The sequence below is a fragment of the Cheilinus undulatus genome, linkage group 17 (assembly GCF_018320785.1).
Source record: "Cheilinus undulatus linkage group 17, ASM1832078v1, whole genome shotgun sequence".
Taxonomy (NCBI): domain Eukaryota; kingdom Metazoa; phylum Chordata; class Actinopteri; order Labriformes; family Labridae; genus Cheilinus; species Cheilinus undulatus.
The window spans coordinates 35294484-35310386 of record NC_054881.1 but is presented as its reverse complement, the minus strand read 5'-3'; the positions used below and the strand labels follow the sequence as shown (position 1 = coordinate 35310386).

At 41.6% G+C, this 15903-nt stretch overlaps 1 protein-coding gene across 1 annotated transcript in view; it reads left to right on the top strand.

Moving 5' to 3' along the window:
* The first annotated feature begins 1434 nt into the window (after positions 1-1434).
* cabp7b (calcium binding protein 7b) overlaps positions 1435-15903 on the top strand; it is a 33555-nt gene continuing 19086 nt past the window's right edge. The window contains exon 1 of the mRNA XM_041811530.1: positions 1435-1543. Coding sequence (XP_041667464.1) covers positions 1435-1543 — 109 coding nt within the window. The remainder of the gene's footprint in view (positions 1544-15903) is intronic.

Below are 15903 nucleotides of genomic sequence, written 5' to 3'. Positions count from 1 at the left end.
TCTATTGTCCAGATTTTGGACCAACAAGGATGGATGGAGCTATTTGGCGTCAGTAGAGTTCTATGGGCAACACTTTTTTTTTTTTTTTTAATATGAAGAAAAATAAAAACTTTGGCCAAATTTGATGCCTCAATCTATAAAATTGCGACTATCAACTCAAAATAATGATGATAAAAATGATGAATGTCCTTAAAATGGACATAGTAGGATCCGAGGGTTAACCAAACAGCAAGCTAGTAAATTAGCCTTTTGTTTCTCCGAGGGTTAAAATGAGCTTAATGTGACATAGCCAGGCTTTACTTAATCTTTAAGTGCTAAATTTAGCACACATTCTGCTTTGGTGAGTAACTCAAACATAAATGAGCTAGGTATAAAGAAAGACAGGCTGACAGGGCTCACTTGTTGCCTGAACTGCACTTTTTTTTTTCCCCAACAAGCAGGTCTACATTTTTCTTGACTGTTGTTGACATTTAACTCTCAGCTCGGTCTTGTGCAGAAAATGAAGCTAATCCCATTACCACCAGAGGCTGACAGTTTGAAAACGTTCAATGAACTCCGCTGTGGAAGATTCAACATGAGTGTGTGCGTCTATCAGTGCAGCTGTGTGTGTGTGTGTGTGTGTGTGTGTGTGCTGCCTAAATGAGAGCGGAGCAGACGGCAGGAGAGAGAGGCTCACTGCTCATACAGCGTGTCTGTATCAGAGGAGGAGGAGGGGGTCACCCAGGAATATCCCTTGATGCCGAAGCTCTCCAGGAACAACAACAAAAAGAAATGTTTCGAGATTTTGTTTGTTCCCGGTTTAGTGGATAGGATCAGCTCCTCGCTGCCGCTGCTGTTCAATCTTCCTCCAGTATCGATTCGTGTTTTGTTTTTGTTCTTTTCAAGAAGATGTCGAGACGAGAGAGAAAAGTGAGACAACGCTGGGAATAGACAGTTTGGAAGAGGAAGAAAACGCTCAGAATTGGCAGAAAAATTCTCTATTGAGTGCTTTTCTTAAACAATTTTTTTTTCTACAAGCCGAATTAGTTGGATAGAAGAATGACTGTTTATCTCCCTTTGCCTCATTGCGCTAATTAACATCTGACTGGTCATTTTAGGGGCATTATCGTATTTTTTAGTTAGCCCTGCGCTTAGTCTGCCAGGCTATGACAGAAAAGTTTTTATTTTAATGAAATGGCATCACCTTTTCGCTTCATATCTGCTTTACTGTAATCTGCGACAAGAAAGTCTATTTCCAAGCTCCATTCTCCTGCATTTTTTACTCATTTTTTCAAAATATCACGACGAGGCTTGAACTTCACGGACTTTTTTCTGTGTCATTTCCTGTAAAGATTACAAAGGCAGTATAGTAAAGGGTCTGTCTCGAAAAAAAAAACTCCGGAGAGCCAGGCTATATGAAGATCGCGACACAGTTGTTGGTCTTCCCTCGCAGAAATGCCAGTGCGTGCTGTGACCACCAGGTTCATGTACAAGGGACTTTGCACTATTCCAGATGTCCTCTCCTACCGGACCCCTGTTAACCTGCCTGAGGATGAGGTGGAAGGTGAGTGTCGATGCTTTTAATTGCGGATTTGATTACTTATTTTGAGGTTAGGAGTTGTGATATGCAGACTAAATGCAAAACCAGTTCAGGACCCTGGAGAGCTCCAGGCTGGGTGCGCTTCTTTTCCTCATCTTCAAGTCTGTGTCTGCACTGAAACAGGCGTTTGCATGCAAAACGGTCTGTTGGACTGAAATATAGGGGCTGAAATGTTTCTAGAAATGTGAGATACATGGAAAATTTTAATTTTGCTTTATATTCTTGTTTTTATCTCTTAATTAGTGAGTCTTCTGCATAGGTTTGCCTGATAATTTTGGCACAAAGGCATAGAAATAGTCATTTTTCCATCACCAATTTAAATTTCACACTTGAGTGTAACAATTATAGCGAAAGAAAAATCATCTGTATGGGTTTGAACCTTGTAGTATTCACAGTAAATACTTAATACTCCATATAATCCCCATAACTAACTGTATATTATCTTATACACATTGCCTCCTGGCTCCATCCATGACACCTGCACTTTTGCACTGATTTCAGTACTTTAAAGTTAATGCTTGAGTCAGAAGACAAGGCCGAAGAGTCATGGAGATGACTTTCGCCTTAAAAGGAGCAAAGCTGTCATAAATTGTAGATTCATATCTATTAAAATGCAGATTACAATACCATTTCTAGAAAATCCATCTCAGTAAGAGCTATTAATAAGATGTGAGATTGATTCATTTTTGCTGCTTAAATTACATTCTCTCATCTCTTTCTCTTTAAGCCTAATTCATTTTTTAATTACTAAAACCAGGCATGCTCTTGTGCCATTTAAAAGAGTCATAGCAGCACTAATGCTGCTACAGTAGCGCTACGGGGGAAGGTTTTGTTTGGTTCAAATGGTCTCCACAATGAGAAGGCACAGCTAGCAGTGATTTGGAGTGAGGCCAGGCAGACTACAATAAAAAGATAACTTCCATCAGATTTGATATCAGGAAGCCTTTTATGCGAAGGGAATTCCATTTCCCCTTTCTTCTTCCGTGCATAGGGCGCCCGGGCCCACAAGTGGCTGCCTGCCCTTGATTTGAGTCAGTTATTTGACATTGAAAATCCTCTATCAGTGGAATGACAGCATAACTCTGATTGAAATGTGTGCTTGGGAAAATCAAGCATTAGAGCAGCTGCAGGAATGTTTCTTGCTGGATACAGGTAGCGGGGAAGTCTTTGTCGAAACTGTTTTCTAATTGAAAGCCATTAAATATTCAGAACATAGCAAGACAGAGCATTCAAGCGTGAATGTATTTACCCAGGGAGGACTCGCTGAACACATTATTCACTGCTGCATTTACACGGCCTCACACCTCAGCAGTGCTCAGGGTAAACAGCGGCCTGCCTTTTGTCACTGAGCAGCTCCGGCAGCTGATAGAGAGAGTTAAAGAGGAGAAAGTGAGACAGTTTGTAATAAAAGCAAAGCCAAACTGAGCATTTGTATCAGGAAACTCCAAGCTTCAATCACTGCTTCATAAGACCAAAGATTTGTCCTTTCTCATTGAAATCACCAAATATTATTTCATTCTGAAAAAAAGTTTAATTACTGCAGGGCAGAAGTTCCCTAATTGCTCAACTCCCATAATTACTTTCCCTGCTCATATTTCTAGTGATGTTTTGTCTTGCAGACTTGTGCATTTACACTTGGGTTGATCTCAGGTAATTTTAGAAGCAGCTTACAAATGCAACATGGAACAAAAACATATACAGTTCTTATTTTTTAAAAAAAGTATTCATCCCCTTCCATGTTTTACCCTGTTAATGACTAAGCTACTGACAATTCAACAGAGGTCCAGATAATTGCTGCTTGTAGTCTCACAATTAGTCAAATGGGATCACCTGAGTGCAGTGAATGTGTCTCAAGTGATTGTAGTATAAATACACCTGTGTCTGGAAGGTCCAGTCACTAATTAATCAGTATTCATGGCTGCCATCACACCATGAAGACAAAAGAACACTCCAAGCAACTCTAGGAACACACTCCAAGAAAAGTTTACTGAAAAGTATAAGTCAAAAAAATTCTAAGGCACTGAACACCCCCCAGAGTTCAGTTACATCCATCATCAAAAAATATAAGGAATATGGCTAATATCTGCCTAGATCAGGCAAACTGAGTGACTGCGCAAGAAGGAGAATAGTGAGAGAGGCCACCAAGACACCTATGACTACTCTGAAGGAGTTACAAGCTTCAGCAGCTGAGATGGGAGAGACTCTGCGTACAACAACTGTTGCCCAGATTCTTCACCAGTCAAAGCTTTATGGGAGAGTGGCAAAGACACTGTTGAAGAAAACTTATTAGAGGACGAAGTGATGCTGCTTTTTCACCAGCAGACAAGATCCTAAACACACCATCCCCACAGCGAAGCATGGTGGTGGCAGCATCATGCTGTGGGGGTGCTTCTCAGCAAAGGGAAAAAATGAATGTGGCAAAATATAGGAAAAGAAAAAGCTCACCTGTATCATTGAGTCTGGTGTCTCTCATCTTCATCTTGACATTTCTCCAGAGATTCTCTATGGGGTTCAGGTCAGACCAGTTGGCTGGCCAGTCAAACACAGTGAGCATGGTCAGCAAACCAGTTTCTGGTGGCTTTGGCTTCGCTGAGGGCAGGTGTTAAGTCCTGCTGGAAAAGGAAATCAGTATCCTTATAAAGCTTCTCAGCAGATGGAAGCATGAAGTGCTCTAAAATCTCCTGGTAGATGGCTGACAGCGTTGACTCTGGACTCGATAAAGACCATTGGACTAACAGCAGCAGAGGACATGGCACCTCAAACCATCACTGACTGTGGAAACTAAGAAAACACTGGACTTCAAGCACCTTGGATCCTGTGCCTCTGAACTTCCTCCAGACTCTGGGGCCTTGATTTCCAAATAGAATGCCAAATTTTAATTTGAAAACAGGACTTTTGACCACCGAACAATGGTCTCGTTCTTTTTCTCTTCAACCCAGGTGAGACGCTTAAAGAATTATCTGTGGGTCAGGATTGGCTCAACACTTGGAACACCACATTTGTAGCCCATTTTCTGGACCCGTTCGTGTGGTGGTTCTTGGTCCACTGACTCCAGCCTCAGTCCCCTCCTTGACAGTCCTCTGAAGGCTGGGCTCATCCCTGTTCCCTGTGCTCCTTTTCTTACACTTTTCCCAAAATATGCTTTGATACGGCTTCTGAGATCAGCCTGCCCTTTCAGCAGTGACCTTCTGTGGCTTACCCTCCTTGTGGACAGTGTCAGTAATTGTCCTCTGGACAAGAGTCAAGTCAGCAGTCTTCCCCATGATTGCAGTTGTGTGTACTGAACCAGAATGAGAGATTGAAGGCTCAGAAAACCTTTGCAAATTGGTCTCTTCCAAAATATTCTAATATTTTGATGTAGATTTGTGTGTGTGTGTGTGTGTGTGTGTGTGTGTGTGTGTGTGAGCCATAAGCTGTAATTATCGAGATTAAAACAAAAAAGTCTTGGAATATTTTACTTCATAAGAGTTGAATCTAGAATTCATAAAAGTTGAACTTTTTGAAGAAAATTACCAGGAGAAAAAGTGAACTTCTGCATGATATAATGAGTTTTTTTCTTTGTACCTGTATATAGCAATAAGGTTTTTTTCCCTGGTGATCTTTTTGATTTTTATAGGTCATGTAGATGCATCAGAATTAATTCTAAGCTGTTTCATAACCAGCTAAGAAATCCTCACAGGAGCTTTAAGATGCTGCTCAAGCGGTCACTTTAACTACATACATTATTAATCATTGCCATTAGTATCTAAATCTAGATTAATGGTTCCCAGACACCATGTCCGGGAGAGTAAAGATAAGACTAGATTCAGAATCGCATCTAGTCAGATTATACTGATATTAATAAAACACAGAGACCTTCACACTGTACACAAAGTTGTATCATTGGATTAGGGATCAACAGGACTCTGCTGATGACACTGTTGCAGACGCATGCTGACAAAATGTTATAGTACCCACTGATAAACACAACACACAAGGACAGGAGGACCTTGCATTCTGTGCAGAGACGCGCTGCATGTCAGAGCATGGACCGAGCGTGACACACACCGGCCACTATAAAGAGATTAAGGAGTTTAGTTCAGTGTTCACTGTACCAGCAGAAAAGTGAGAATGAGATTCATTAAACATTTCTGTCAGAGTTGGAGGTGTTGCAGCGGAATCAGAAGCTTGAATATGTATCAGGCTGTAATTACAGTGAGTTAAATAAGACACATCTAGAGTGAACAGTGAGGAAGACCGCTAGATTCCCATTTCAATCAGGAGAGACTGGATTTGAATACAGATATTTTTACACAGAGAAGATGATGTGGTAATTAAATCTTGTCAGAAAGTCTTTGGCGCTTAGTCTCTACAGGGGGATCTGAAAAATTGAAGGACGTCTGCCCTGAGCAGCAGCAGGAAATCTCCCCCTGTGGAGTCCAGACTCATGTAGTAGAAGTGCTGGACAATGAGACGATGAAACCTGAAAGGAGGAGAGAAGACATTTTCAAAAAGACAGCAGCAGTATGATCAAGGTGGGATGCAGATCTGCAGGGTAGAACAGCTGATGACTTCAGGATAATGTCAGTGCACGAGGGAAGAGTGTGCAGGATTGTATGAGATTAAACATGGCATAGCTTTAAAGTTACTTGTTGCAGATTTTCCGTCACATCATCATCATGCCCTCTAAAGTTGCTCCAAATATCTCACTTTAACAATACAGTGAATGCACCATCTCCTTTAGCTACAGTTTGACACTACGTAGTGTTTCAGTGATAATATAACTGTATTCAGCTGCCGGAAACACCAAGTTAAACTAATCACTAATTAAATAGTGTTAAATCAATTAGTTGGAAGACGAGAAAATACTCGTACAACAGTTCAATTCACCCAATTGAATTGATTGGACATGGTTTGGAAGGGTATACACCACTCTGTAGAAAATCTCACAGCTGAAAATGTATATTAGCGCAAAAACCAAGCCACAAAGTCAGAGGACCTGCCTGCAGAGCTTATAGACAAGGTTGCTGCAAAGCACAGAAAAAATTCTGTTGCACTGAAGGTTCCCAAGAGCACAGCGGCATCCATAGTTCTCAAATGGGAGAAGTTTGGCACAACCTGTATTCTTCCAAGAGCTGGTCATCCAGCCAAACAGCAGTTGATGGGAGAAGAATTACCAAGAACTGGATCATTGCTCTGACTGACCTCCAGAGATCCTGTGCGGAGATGGGACAAAGTTCCAGAAGGACAACTATCACTGCAGCCCTGCACTGATCTGGGCTTTATGGCAGAATGGGTGGATGGAAGCCTCTCCTCAGTGCAAAACACATGAAAGCCCACTTGGAGTTTGCACCTGAAGGATTCTCAGGCAATGAGAAACAAGATTCTCTGCTCTGACAAAACCAAGATTTATTTGATTGTCCCAATTCTAAACGTTGTATCTGGAGGAAACTGGACACGTCTTATCACCTGCCCAATCCCTGAACAACAGTGAAACATGGTGGTGGCAGCATCATGCTGTGGGGGTGTTGTTCAGCAGCAGAGACTGGGAGACTGATCAGGGTTGAGTGAAAGTTAGATAAGTAAAAGTACACCAATATCCTAATGAAAGCCTGTTACACAGCGCTCAGGACATCAGACTAGACTAAAGGTTCGCCTTCCAACATGACGATGATCCTAAACAGAGGAGTGACTCTGAATGTCCTAGAGTGGTCCAGACAGAGCCCTGACTTGAACCCTATTGAACACCTCTAGAGAGACCTGAAAATGTCTTTCTGCTTAAGAGGATTTGCAAAGACGAACGGCAGAAAATCCCCCAATCCAGATGTGCAAAACTTGTTGCTTCGTTTTACAAAAGACTTAAGGCTGTAATTGCTACAAAAGGTGCTTCAACTCAGAAGGGGTCTTTACCACGAAGTCAAAGGTAGTCGAATGCCTGGGGCCCCAGACTACTAAGGACCCAATGAACACATAACTAACTTAACCCTTAAACCCAGCTGTGTTATAGTGGCATAAAAACAAGCTGTAAATGATACATCTGAAATATTTTTGTGAATTATGATAGCTGGGCTGCACAGCGGCACAGCGGTTAGTACCTTTGCCTCACATCAAGAAGGTCCCTGGTTCGCTTCCCGGTCAGGGCCTTTCTGTGCAGAGTTTGCATGTTCTCCCCATGCATGCGTGGGTTCTCTCCAGGTACTCTGGCTTCCTCCCACCACCAAAAACATGCTCGTTAGGTTAATTGGTGACTCTAAAATTGACTGTAGGTGTGAAGTAAGTGTGCCTGGTTGTCTGTCTCTATATGTCAGCCCTACGGTTGACTGATGACCAGTCCAGGGCATACCCTGTCTCTCACCCAATGACAGCTGGGATAGGCTCCAGCCCCCCCAAGACCCCGAATGGGATAAGTAGTATAGAAAATGGATGGATTTTGATAGCTTTTACTTTTGCCCTTTACAACACCCAACCCAACCCTAGCAACTGATGTGGGGGGCCCCACGCCTGTGTTCTCCCCAAAAAATGCTAAGTCCACCACTGCTTCAACTAAGTGGGTTTGCAAACATTTCTTAAATTCTGTTTTCACTATGTAGTGTAGATGAATGAGAATAAAAACGAATTTAATGGACTGTAGCATCAGGCTGTACTTAACAAAATTGAAAATAATGAAGGGAATACTTGCTGAATGCTCTTTATGTACTGTGTCCTTTGTTGTAATTTCTAGTTAATTAGTAATTTAAAAGAATATGAAACTATTCATCATTGACAAAGAAATGAATGCTGCACAATTATGTAGTCATTGAGATTTCTTAGCTTTTTGATGAATTAATTTCAGAACGATTTATAATAATTAGAAAATTTAATTTGAACAAATGAGACCTGATATTATATAAGAGCACTAATTAATCACTCGCATCTTCATCCTGCTTCTTCTAGAGGTTTTGATGTTTAATTTGATCAAAATCCATCTGCTATTTGAACTACATCCTCCATAAGTGATTTGACATTGGTAACATGTTGCAGCCGATGAATTAGTAATGGTGTCAGTAGTAAAGATAACAGGCCCTTGCCCTAAATAGAGAGATGATTGTTTGTGCTGGCTGAGCTTTAGGAGGCTGATGAAGTGCTCACAGCTTTAATGGATCTGCAGTTTCCAGGGAGTGCTTTTCGAACAGATGGTTGTCGAGGTGTGCAGGGTCAGTGGCCAGGCTTCCTGCCCTTTTCTTCGCCCTTGTGTCACACAGTTGTCATAAACCCTGATGTGTATTCAGGCCGTACTTCTGGAAAAGAGTATACTCCACGCCTGCAAGATTTACATCTCATCCTAAATGTTACACCATCAACATTTAATCTTTACATTTACCTTTAATCCTAGGTTATTCAACAGCCTCTCTGATATCTGGTGAGCTCATAAACTTTCATAACCTCTATGTAGTTTTTGTCAGTGAAATAACCGTAACTCTATTTGTATTCAATGCATTGCTTAAGCGTTTATGTGTGTATTTTTCCTGTGTGAAAGACTTACACTCATTATGCATAATTTTGTGAATTTCGATGTTGACATTATTCTCTGCCAAGTCTCTCCCAGTTTTAATGAGCACAATATTAAAACCAAGGTCCAGAGCCAAGTTCAGCCTATTTAGCATACACTACTGGGATAACTTTATACGCCGATGATACCCCGACCTACATACATTAAAGTAACTCCAATAATCTGGGTAATTAGACTTTTGAATTTGAATAAAGACATGTCCAGTTGTTGATTATGTAAATTTACCAAGTCAGGAAGACAGAAATGTTGTAGCAATACTTGATACCCTAAAATAAAGAAAGGCTATACCTTGCAGTAAAGTGTCGCACACTTTAACCGCACATGTGTCGAACCAGATAAGACACGGCTTGTTTTATGGCTCGGCAGTCATGGCGCCCCAGCAGTTACACTCTCGGAGGTCTCTTGGAGCTCGTATCACTCCTCGGTGCATGGCTGACAGAGGATGTGAGCAGTATTTATAGATCACAGCCAGCAGGAGAATCCCCCAGATGTCAGGCATTGTAGTGGAGAGTACAGCGTCTTCCTTTTTGTATGCAAAGCTGCCTTCTTCTGCTTGCAAACAGTGTTTTTGTGCTGCAACATTGTGTACAGAGAAGCATGAGGGCAATTAGAGCTGCATTAGATCCGTAGCTGTTTACATCTAAAGAGAACCTTTTGTCAGAGTGTGGCTGGAGCTGCTCTTAATTTTCTATTTGATTTTTACCGCAACAATACAGCAAAAGGGTTAAAACATAGCTCTATTACACTATTATTTCTGTGGTTTGAATGTGCCCCTTTCTGTGGTTCAGAGACTAGCATCTGGTCATTTATGTGAAAGCATTCCAGACAGATTCATAGTTTCAAACAGCATCCTTTCACGAGATGTTAATTATGAGACAGCGTCCTTATTCTACCCTTGTCTGATTGTCCATAACACCAGTATTTCATTTGCAATCATCATGCTGTGTTGGAAAAGACTCACACACAAAATTTGAGCTGATGAAAACTGAAAAGTGTTTGGACGAAAACAGAGCATCTATCCTACAATTATCCTTCGCTGAGAGGGGACAAGAGCCGCGGGTCAACGACCCAAAGTTTCAATTTATGGCAAGAGCAAAGGCAGTAATTGGAGGGCTCACACCAAAGTCTCGACCAAGTTTCACACAGTGACTTCTCTTTGTCACTCTAGGATGGATGGACTTATTCTGTAAAACACCAGTTGTTGTGCCTTTTTGTAGCTGAAAACACAAAATAAGCTGGCTTGGTAGTTAAGTTTTGCAGGTAAAGATATATAACATTTTAACATTATCATGGCAAATATTAAAGGTCACATATTATGCAAAATCACTTTTTCAGGCTTTTCTAACAAAACTATGTGCCCCTGGCCAGTCCAAAATCCCCCAGAGATTCAGACAAATCCATCCCCTCCTCCTCCTCTCTTTCTCCAGCTTTCAGAAAATGCATGCTGTAACAAGCCGTTCACAGATTTTCCCCTCATGATGTCATGTGGGGAGTTAGCCCCGCCCCCAGGTTCAGTTGGTCCTCCCCGCTTGGAAGAAAGTTCTGCCATCCTCTACTGATCCTCTTCTCAGCCCCAGCTTAGACGAGGATCAGGAGAGCCACATTCATTAGGCCACATCCATTTCCTGAGAGGGGCGTCGTCAGGGGCGGAGTCAGACAGCTCAGTAAGGTTTAAAGCCAAAGACACAGAAACAGCTCATTCTGAGCAGAGCTGAATAAGAGTGGTTTTTAGACATGCAAAAATCCAATACTGGATTGTTTTTCAGCAACAAACTTCACAGGCATGTTTTGGCGACTTCTGAGATGAATATTAACTTGTCTTAAAGGGGTAAAATATGACCTTTAAATATATACAGTGCCTATAAATGTAATCACCCCCTTGGTTGTTTTACCCTTTTATGGATTTTATAAAGTGGTCTTGAGCTATATAATTGTGCTTTTTTGTCCAAAAAAACTATTTAATATCAAAGCAAAAATAGTTTTCTACTAAGTAATGTCAATTTTAATAATGTAACATAAAATAAACAATTGCATAAATATCCATCGCCTTCATTTTAGTATTTAGTAGATGCATCTTTGGCTGCAATCACAGCACTGAGTCTTTGTGGATAGGTCTCAGTCAGGCCGGCACATCTTTAAACTGCATTTTTACTCCATTCTTCTTTGCAAAACTGCTCAAGCTCTGTCACGGTTGCACATGGATCAAGCGAACAGCCCTTTTCAAATCCAGCCACAAACTCTCGATTGGATTCAGGTCTGGGTTTTGAGTCAGCCATCACAGATCACTCACCTTGTTGTCGTTAAACTATTTCTGTGTGGCTTTTGGGTCATTGATTTACTGGAAAATAAATCTTCTCCCTAGCTGTTCTCTCTTGACTGAATAGGATTGTCCTCCAGGATTATCCTATTTTTTTGGCATTCATTTTACCCTCTAACCCTCTAACTTTTTACAGGCCTTCCAGGTCTGGCTGCCAAGAAGCATCCCAACAGCATGATGCTGCCACCACCATGCTTCACGGTGGGGATGGTGTGTTTGTGGTGAAGTTACAGTGTTTGGTGTTCACCAAACACAGCATTTCTTTTGTCCGGGGCACCAGTGGTTTTTGGGCCCTTGGGAAATCCCTACTACCCACCTGGACTGTGCCCTATAGGCTGTGCTTACTTGCTTCACCGACCCCTCACTCCTCCCTAAGGTCGTTAACTTTGTTATGTTTTCAACAGATTTTTTCCCATGCCCCTGGTATTATAGGACATCCAGAGCATCGCCTGGGTCAATCCTCCTTCCTGCCCAGTGGTGTCCTGTACCTTATAGTCACCATTACACGCCTTCTTCAGCCTCAATTTTTGACCCAAACATGCCTAAAAGTTCTGAACAGTACTGTACTTATATGTCATTTCTACTTGGTCAAAGCTACCCAACTCCTATCTTGCCTAGAGTGTACATTTGAAAAAAGCTTGAAGCCTCTTAGGGTACTTAACAAGCATTTTCTAATTGCAAGCATCAGCAACAAAAACATCTTGATAACACTGGTTATTATTGTAGTATCCTGACATGTGAACAAAGCAGTGAGACATTTTTGCCCCCTTCTGGTTTTCCTCTGTCCCTTGTGTTGAGATTGGTGAGGAATAAGGAAAGAGGGTGATATAAAGGCATTTACCATACATTATCATCTAATGAATGAATCATGACATTGTGTTATTAGGTTGTCCTTACTGCCAGATACTTGTTGCATTGCTCCTTGGGAGCTTTTTATACTACAGTGTTGAATAAGATAAATAAAAGCATGTTGTTGACTGATAGAGGATGACTTTTGTCTATTTTCTGTACGCTAAGAAAGTAAGAAACTAAGTACACCAACCGACAGTTAAACCAGCGGATACATCAAACACAATATAACTTAATAACCCCCAATCTCACCCAAAGGTGATCTGAATCAGCTGCAGAAACCCTGGTTGTGTTGTACCTAATTACTTCATTTGATTTGGTCCTGCAAAGCAGCAACCACAGCCGTTAAGCCAAGCTCTAATACCAGTTAATGCATAAACAAGTCACGTCATTTAAACTCACCCTGCCAGTAGCTGCAGGTAATGTGGGAGTGCTTTAAGTACTTTTTGACAGCAGGAGTTTCTTTAGCTGCAGGGTTTGCTCACCACATCTTCACCTCCTCTCCAATGACTGTGTTTGTGTTTGTTTATGGAAATGTGATAAATTGGAGCCGCGTACGTCTGCGGTAGCAAAGAAAGGTGATGAGTAAATAAATGTGTGGGACCTGTAATGAGGCTGGTTCATACTGGATGCGTCTGTGTTATATAACTCTCCACAGGGACAGTAATGTGGACTCTATCAGGCACTGTTGCATCATGGTTCATGCTTTCATTTCTTCAGGCATTTTCTGCAACAACAGAACACATACTAAGAGTGTGAAGATAGATGTTGCAGGGAGTTGTATGTGCATGTCGGATACTTTGCCGCAAAATAAAGGCAGGTTAGTGGTTAATTTATTCGAATGTGGTGCTTTTGCAGATTCAGTCAAAGCATATACAGTAGTAATGAGATATTCAGCTTCCATATGGGTGATGATATTGGCGCCAACCCTGGACAAAGTGGTAACTCATCTCTGTTCAAGAGAGGTCTGGCTGCAGACTGCAGGCTGCAGATTTTGCCCCCCCTCACATACCGTTACCATGAGACTGCATCTGTCAGAACTGAAATACATGCTAAATATTTCAAAATAAAATCTGTATAAACTTCTGATAGGTTAGGGTTAGGGGTTAAGGTTAGGGTTAGGATACCAAGAGTTTAAATATTAGATAAATCTGAGTTAACAGTCTGCTAACAGGAAAAACCTTTGTCCTGCATGAAAACATTGTAATGTAGCTTTTCTTGCTTTGTTAGTTGCTTAAGCTACATAGAAACATAGCTACATAGATAGCAAAGCTAAAGCCCACGAAGCTCATGGAATTACTAACGAAGCATTTTTATTCGGTCTTGTCTTGGTTTTGGACTGTCCGGACTCGGGATTTTCCATCAAGACCAGACGAGACCAGCACTAATCTGCTATTCTTCGACTTCATTTATGTGATAATAAGGAGAAGCACTAGCTAAATCAACAAATAGCTACACCTGCAAAAACTCAGATGTCAGTCCATTTTATTTCTGGTCAGAAATCCCTCTGAACACTTTACACTTTAGGCCTCATTCACCTGCAAATCTAGATAAATTTCTCATTTTCAGATATTTAAATAATTCCAGACTTATCAGTGGCTTTTAAATGCATACAAGGATTTATTTTTACAAGAAGTTGGTTGAACAAATTCGTTAAGATTTGAGATTTTTGCATGTTGGGCTATGAAAGAGTTGCAGACACCTTGTTTTTATCAGTCAAATTTAGTAAAAAGAAAACTAAACTTAAAGAGAGAATGCTCTTTAACTGTTCAACCCTGTCATGGTTTTTTAAAATGGATTTTTATGGTCTTGGTCTTGTCTCGGTCTTAGCTTATCTTGGTCTCGGTCTTGGCTCTGTCTCGAGCCCCAAAAGTCCTGGTCTTGTCTTGGTGCCCTCTGGTTTTGGGTAAGTCTTGGTCTCAGATAGTGTGGTCTTGAGCACAACGATAGCTAACGCTAACAAAGCCAAAGTGACCCATCGCATTAGGGGGATTGTCAGAATATGGGGTCCCCGGGACCCTGCAGCAAGCCATCAGGTCCCTGTAGGACCTGTGAGAGCTGTGTTTGAATTATAAGCTCAGAGTCAGACACATTCCTGGTGCGCCAGGGCTGCCCCTTATTGCCCATTCTGTTTGCGATATTCATGGACTGGATCTCGGAGCTCAGTTATGGCAAAGAGTGGTTCCAGTTTGGGCACCTCAGAATTTCATCTCTGCTTTTTGCAGATGATGTGATTCTGTTGGCCTTTTCAGGCGGGGACCTCCAGCAGGTACTGGGGCAGTTTGTCACTGAGTGTGAAGTGGTCGGGATGAGAGCCAGCACCTCCAAGTCCAACGCCATGGTTCTCTTCCCAAAAAATGTCAGCTTGCTCCCTCCAGGTGGGGAGTAAGTCTTTGCCTCAAGGGAAGGAAAGGGAAAGTATCCTGGGGTCTTGTTCCCGAGTGAGGGTAGAATCAACCGTGAGATTGAAGGGCAAATTGATGCTGCATTGAAAGTACTGCAGACATTGTACTTGACCGGAGTGGTATGCTGGTAAGCTCTCAATTTTCCAGTCAGTCTTCATTCTAGCCTTCCCCTATGGCTATGAACTCTGGGTAATGACTGAAAGAATGATGTCGCAAAAATGAGATTCCTCAGGAGGGTGTCTGGGCTCAGCCTTAGAGATAGAGTGGGATGCCCTGACACCTGGAGAGATCTCAATGTAAGGCTGCTGCTCTCTCATCTCGAAAGGAGCCATTTGAGGTGGTTCTGGACACCTCCTGTGGAGGTCTTCTGGGTGGATCCAACTGGGAGGAGACCCCAGGTAGACACAGGACTTGCTGGGCCTGGGAACACCTCAAAATCCCTTCAGAAGAGCTAGAATATGTCGCTGGAGAGAGCCACTGCACACTTTGGTTTCAGAGCTAGATATTTTCATATCTACTCTTTTGTATGTTTTTGAATTATGTGTTGGTCCATTTTGTTGAGAAGGCCCTTAATGGGTTAATTGAGGTCCGGTCTTAATTGTATTCTTATTACTGTAATTCATGGGTTTATGCCTCCTGTCATTATCAGAAGGAAAGATGTCATGAGTGTTATCATTCATCATACAATTACTGCTGAAAGCACATGGGAGGAGCACTTATTTAATGGAAGGAATCTAATTCATCTTCCAGTGAGCATTTCTATCCTTTGACTTATTTTCTCTAACACCTTAATAACCGGCATTTTGATAAGAAAATTAAACTAAAACTGAAAAAAGGGTGTTGTAGAAATACATCTAAATCAAAATGATTTGCTGTGGAAAGATATGTGATACCTTTGTTTGCATTAAATTAGAGCAATTTGAGAGAAAACTTAAGCCTCCTTGTCCTGTGTGTATTCATATTGAGCTCCTAGATATCCATATCTGCCAAATAATGTACTCCAGGAAATAAGGCAGCTGATGCAAATAAGAAACAAAGAACTCAGCATATGTACTTTACTAATGTTGTAGATGTTTGTGGCTATAAAGTATCGGGAGTGCATGCTGTTTTTGTTCGTAACTTTGGAGACAGAAGTCTGCCTGTTGTTATTCTGTTCTTCTCTTCCTGTGGAGCAATGAGACCATCCATCTACCTCCTGCTGTATTAACTCTATTACAGGATCCCT